This window comes from Etheostoma spectabile, chromosome 6 (assembly GCF_008692095.1).
Source record: "Etheostoma spectabile isolate EspeVRDwgs_2016 chromosome 6, UIUC_Espe_1.0, whole genome shotgun sequence".
NCBI lineage: Eukaryota > Metazoa > Chordata > Actinopteri > Perciformes > Percidae > Etheostoma > Etheostoma spectabile.
In genome coordinates, this window is record NC_045738.1 from 24,499,079 (window position 1) to 24,505,014 (window position 5,936).

The window sequence follows — 5,936 nt, forward strand, 5'->3', positions numbered from 1 at the left end:
AGGATACCCAGGGCTCAGTTTACACCTATCACAATTTCTAGCCAATGGGGGACCACATGCAGGCTGGGGAACGCATATTAATGTTAAAAAAAATCATAAAAGTCAATTTTTCATGCAATGGGACCTTTAAAAGGTGTGATAGGGAAAGCATCCAGTCCTTGAAATATAAATTTGTCCTTTTTCCCTGACTTATTAATAATGAAAAAGGAATCCGTTTGATTTTTCCACTTGATTATCTGACAATAAAAACAAATGCTCCAAGTTGTGGAATTGTTAAGCTAACATCATTATAATTTACTCTGTAACTGAGCTCAGGGTCTCTTGTGAACAGAGCAAAACTCTTGATGTGTATTATGGAGTTATTAAAAATGCCATTGCCAAGCATGGCAGAACAATCCGGTGTTAAAATTAGGTAAACAGAAAAACCCCTGGCACATTCTTTCCTTAAGGAGAACGGATCGTCAAATTGAAACCTCACTTAACCGCAATCATTCTGACACTCAAACAATTTGATATGACATCACATTTTCCAAAACATGTTCAGAAAAGGGCTGAGAAGAGCGATGTTGGGGTTAACAGTCCTTGATATTGCTGGTTTTATTTTCCAACTGAAGGCTACAGCCTGACTACTTTATTGGTCATACATATTTAAATTATGGCTTAAATGCTTAAAGCAAAGAAAGCCTGTTTTTAGTCATTATCAAAAGACTGTTTCCATCTGTGGAAACCAGAATCAGTTTAGCATAAATACAGACAAAAGGTTTTTTAAAGTACTGACTTTTTAATGATTATGTTCCATATTCATGTGTGGTAGCAATTTTGTGATACTTTCCATCAGTCCATGGAGCACTGCTCTGCTAAGATGTCAGATAATTCAGCCCATATAATTATGGTAGATGGTATTAAAAACAATCCGTCAAGACTAGAACAACATGTTGGACTTGACACTGAGCAGAAAACAGTGGTTGCTCCCTGAATCTACTGTATTTGCCTTCATGACTTTTTCCACTTCGGCGCATGACAAACAAACATATCCGAGGGTACTGTGTCCTGCCTGGCTCCCGCCTGCTTCCGTGCTCTGCAGTTACCAGCCGTCTTTGGCTCGGGACACACATTACAGCTGAAAACCATTAAGGGAAAGCGTGGGGGTAAGCAGAGCCTTGATAAGGTCTTATCTGTACAGTGAGTCAACATACTCAGAACATGCAGACACTGCCACCTGCATCACTTCCAAGAATCAGAACAGATGCAGCTGCACACTTCTCCTTACGCAACCCCCTCCTCCCCTTCTATCAACCATCCATCCATTTAATTCTGAATTTGTGACCTAGACGAAAAACTGTATTTTATAGGCTGTTGGTATTGACCTATTGGTGCACTTAAGTGACTCCTGCTGCATATGTGTTTGAGGGTTGAACAGGTTCAGCCAAATTGGTGGCATCACTGCGAGGGCTGAGATCCAGACAGCGCTTCAGTCACAGAGACTACAGCTGGAGCTCACGCCATGAAACCCATCTATTGAAGGAGAAGGTTTATACACATTTAAGAGAAGACAATGAGCTGGAGATAACCGTTACCAGGCGCACCAGGGACACACAGGCCAGCTCACGTCATGATAGAACAGCATCAGAATTGGCACCGCACCTAAATATACATACACGGTAGTTGGTTGAACAGTCCTAACATGTCTTAATATTTAACATTTAATTAAAAGCACATTGGCGCGGTTTTACATCATGTCATAATTCTGACAAGTTTGAAAAATACCTGCAACATTCAAGCAAAGCAGCTACTGTTTATACATACAGAGGATATAATAAGTCTACACACCCCTGTTAAAATGCCAGGTTTTTGTGATGTAAAAACAGAACTTTTTCCACCTTTAATGTGACCTATAATGTGAACAATTCAATTGAAAAACAAACTTAAATCTTTGAGAGGGAAAAATTAAAAATTAAATGTATAATAACTTGGTTGCATAAGTGTGCACACCCATAAACTAATACTTTGTTGAAGCACCTTTTGATTTTATTTCAGCACTCTGTCTTTTTGGGTAGGAGTCTATTAGCGTGGCACATCTTGGCGTGGTAATATTTGCCCACTCTACTTTGCAAAAGTGCTCCAAATGTGTCACATTGCGAGGACATCTCCTGTGCACAGCCCTCTTAAGATCACCCCACAGATGTTCAATTGGATTCAGGTCTGAGTTCTGGCCAGGCCAGTCCAAAACCTTCATCTTCTTTTGGTGAAGCCATGCTTTTGTGGATGTGGATGTGTGCTTTGGGTCGTTGAAGAACGTCCTCTTCATCTTCAGCTTTCTAACAGAAACCAGAAGGTTTTATGCCAAAATTGCCTGGTATTTGGAACTGTTCATAATTCCCTCCACCCTGACTAAGGCCCTGGGTCCAGCTGAAGAAAAACAGCCCCAAAGCATGATGCTGCCCCCACCATGCTTCACTTTGGGTATGTGTTCTTTGGGGGATGTGCAGTGTTGTTTTTGGTCCAAACATATCTTTTAGAATTATGGTCAAAAACGTTCAACCTTGGCTTCATCAGACCAGAAAACATTTTCCCAACATGCTTTTGGGAAACTTCAGCCAGGCTTGGATGCTTTTCTTTGTAAGAAAAGGCTTCCATCTTTCCCCCCTACCCCAAAGCCTATTCATATGAAGAATACAGGAGATTGTTGTCGCATGTAGCACACAGCCAGTACTTGCTCCTTTAACGTTGCTGTAGGCCTCTTGGACGCCTCCCTGAGCAGCTTTCTTCTCGTCTTTTCCCCAATTTTGGAGGGACACCCAGTTCTTGGAAATGTATTTGTTGTGCCATATTTTCTCCACTTGATGATGACTGTCTTCACTGTGTTCCATGGTATATTTAATGCTTTGGAAATTCTTTTGTACCCTTCTCCTGACTGATATCTTTCAACAATGAGATCCTTCTGATGGCTTGGAAGCCCTGGTCCATGGCTTTTGCTCTGAGATGCAACTAAGAAAATGTCAAGGAAATCCTCCTGGAACAGCTGCACTTTATTTGTAATTAATCAGAGTCAGTTTAAATGATGGCAGGTGTGTAACGACTTCTATTTAACATGAGTTTGAATGGGATTGGTTAATTCTGAACACATCCACATCCCCAGTTATGAGAGGGTGTTCATACCTATGCAACCAGGTCATTGTAAGGTTTTTATTTTTTATTTTTTAACCTCAAAGATTTCGGTTTGTTTTTTAATTGAATTGTTCACATTATAGGTCACATTGAATGGAAAAAGTTCTGACATAATTTATCTTTGTCACAAAAAAACTGGCATTTTAACTGAGGTGTGTAGACTTTTTAAATCCGCTGTATTAATCTGGTTAATACCAATAATATTCTGTTTTTGACTATATGCTATATGCAATATATAAAACTATTAAGAATGCAGTGAGAATCATTTAGTAGGCATGCTCAATTAATTGTTATAAAATTGCGATCTCAATTCACCCTGTTCACAATTTAATTTTTAATTAACTTCAATTTAAAAAAAGGACAAAAAAATTTGAGAAAATTTTTGAGGTTCATTTCATTTTCCGAGCATGCTGCATCAACAAATGCTACTACTTTCTTCTGTGAGTTTTAAACATGGAATGTATACAGTAGGTAGTACCTATTGAACCATGATATCAAATCTAAGCCCAAAACAAAAAATCGTGATTCATATTTTTCCCCGAATCGTGCAAGCCTAATATTTAGTGCTATTGGGTTTTAAGTAGCCAATTTAACATGAAGTGTCTTCATAGAACTTAAGTTGCTTTGTTTGTGCTTGCTGAGCATGTGTTGATTGCGGTCCTGTGGTTTAGTGATACAAACAACTGCATTCATCATCTACCTTTCATGCCTGCAGGGGGTGGGATTTAGATACTCCAAAGACACACTTAAAGTATTTTATGGGAGCAGATGGGACTTGCAAACTCACAGGCTAGCACCGACTTGCTAAGAGGCTTTGTGCTCAGCGAGTAACTAAGAGATACAAACACAACACAGGATATAAAAAATAAAAAAAATTCTCAGAAGATATGACCACTCCTTACAGTGACAACCTCTTGGCCTAATGCATCTTGTGCAGTTACCTTTTAATAAAAAGCATTCGGGATGTTAAGTTGACCCTTTGAATACAGTCGTAAAAACAAGGAAGAAAAGTATGCTTTCAACTCTCTATTGTACAATAATGTCAATGTAATGCACAAATGTCGTGATCAGGATGGATTTAGGCTGTCACTTTTTATAAAGTGCTATCAAGTGCCTAACCAGAATGACTGGAGCGTTGTCAACTACAACTTTGTCTGCCTGCATACTTTGCCACACTCATCCTCAGGACCCTTGTCAGGAGATCGTAATGCTTTAATTTAATTGGAACAAATGATGCTAAAATTAGCTAAAATGTTGCTTTGTCTTGCAGCATTGTTGATTGGTCGAGATAAATGAATGAAATGCCAGCGGTTTTGTCTTGGACGGGTCTGGTTAGCCTTGATGGTGGACAGAGCGGTCACGTTGTGGAGATGTTACAGCAAGGGGATAACCACTGAGGGAGGCTTTTTGTCGAGGTCCACGAGCTGCTGCACAACAGGACTTGTGTGTGGTGCAGTGGGAAGTGTCGTCTCCATGCATAGTTAAAGAACTGATAAATGTATTATGGCTGATGAGGAAAACCTGAGAAGGAGGCTGAATCAGCAACGATTGACTAATACAATAATGATAGCGGAGATTTCTTTATACTGCTGACTGGCCAACTCAAAGCCAATGCAAACAAACATGGACACATGTAAGAGAGGACGGAAATGTTGGCTAACTGGCCATCTGAACAACAATAAAAGCCATTAAACAACAGGGAGTATAGCAGTGAGGAATCGAAAAGCTGTTATGCAGCATGTGCTCCGATGAGCATCTTTACACAACTACATCTGCACGAGCACTCCGTCCTAGCACGACAGGGAGACTTTCCACAGCATGTCATCTGAGCCATTGGTCTGGCAGAGGTAAACCAGCCATTTTGTTCATCCCGTAAAGAACAACTATTACATTTACTGGCGGGTCAAAATAAAATACACTCACTTTTTCTCTACATTTACAGCAATTTCTGCCCATGATTCCCTTTGTCAGCGAGAGGGTTGAATATATTTAGATCCAAGTATAGCTGGTGGCAGCCAGAATGGATCCCTCAGGAAACAGAAAGTTGGCATGTCCCTGAAGAGCGTTGCCTTAATGACCTCTCATGCTGAAAGACAAATCTTTCTTCATCACACACACACACACACACACACACACACACACACACACACACACACACACACACACACACACACACACACACACACACACACACACACACACACACACACACACACACACACACACACACACACACACACACACACACACACACACACACACACACACACACACACACACACACACAGTGACTCACAGGGAATTGTAATTGGCTGCCAGCAGTCGGATGTGCGTCCTATCACACTGTCTACACACTCACCGCATCAGACGGCCAGTTAATAAGCGGTACAAAAGGCCAGCTTTACAGAGCCTGTTGCACGCCGGAAAAGCTTGACACCAGGTGTACAATCTTTTGATTTAAGAAGTTGACACAATGTCTTGGCTACTCCCTCTATACAGCCAAGAATAGCACTGGCCCCAAAACTATCTAAGGATAACAACCCTAACAAAAGGCTCCTCAAACTCTTGAACACCGATTTACTACGCCAAAAGGCATGTCCACTAGTGTGAGAATTTTACATATGCAGTGATATAGTATATCACTGCATATATGAACATAATTTAGGCTCATGGCAATACTTTGTTATTATGGTCTCCTATCATCAGATAGCGGCCCAAAGTTTGGGGTCACTTAGAAGTTTCCATTGCACTCCATTATAGACAGAATA

General features: G+C 40.5%; 1 protein-coding gene across 2 annotated transcripts in view; it reads right to left on the reverse strand.

Moving 5' to 3' along the window:
- Positions 1–5,936, reverse strand: part of bckdhb (branched chain keto acid dehydrogenase E1 subunit beta) — a 52,642-nt gene that overhangs the window by 23,848 nt on the left and 22,858 nt on the right. The window contains exon 9 of one of the 2 annotated variants that reach the window (XM_032518947.1): positions 1,483–1,515. The exons of the other annotated variant lie outside the window; for it this stretch is intronic. Within the exon in view, the coding sequence (XP_032374838.1) occupies positions 1,498–1,515 (18 nt within the window). The 3' untranslated portion in view covers positions 1,483–1,497. Of the gene's footprint in view, positions 1–1,482; positions 1,516–5,936 lie in introns of those variants that run through there. 2 annotated transcript variants of the gene reach the window in all.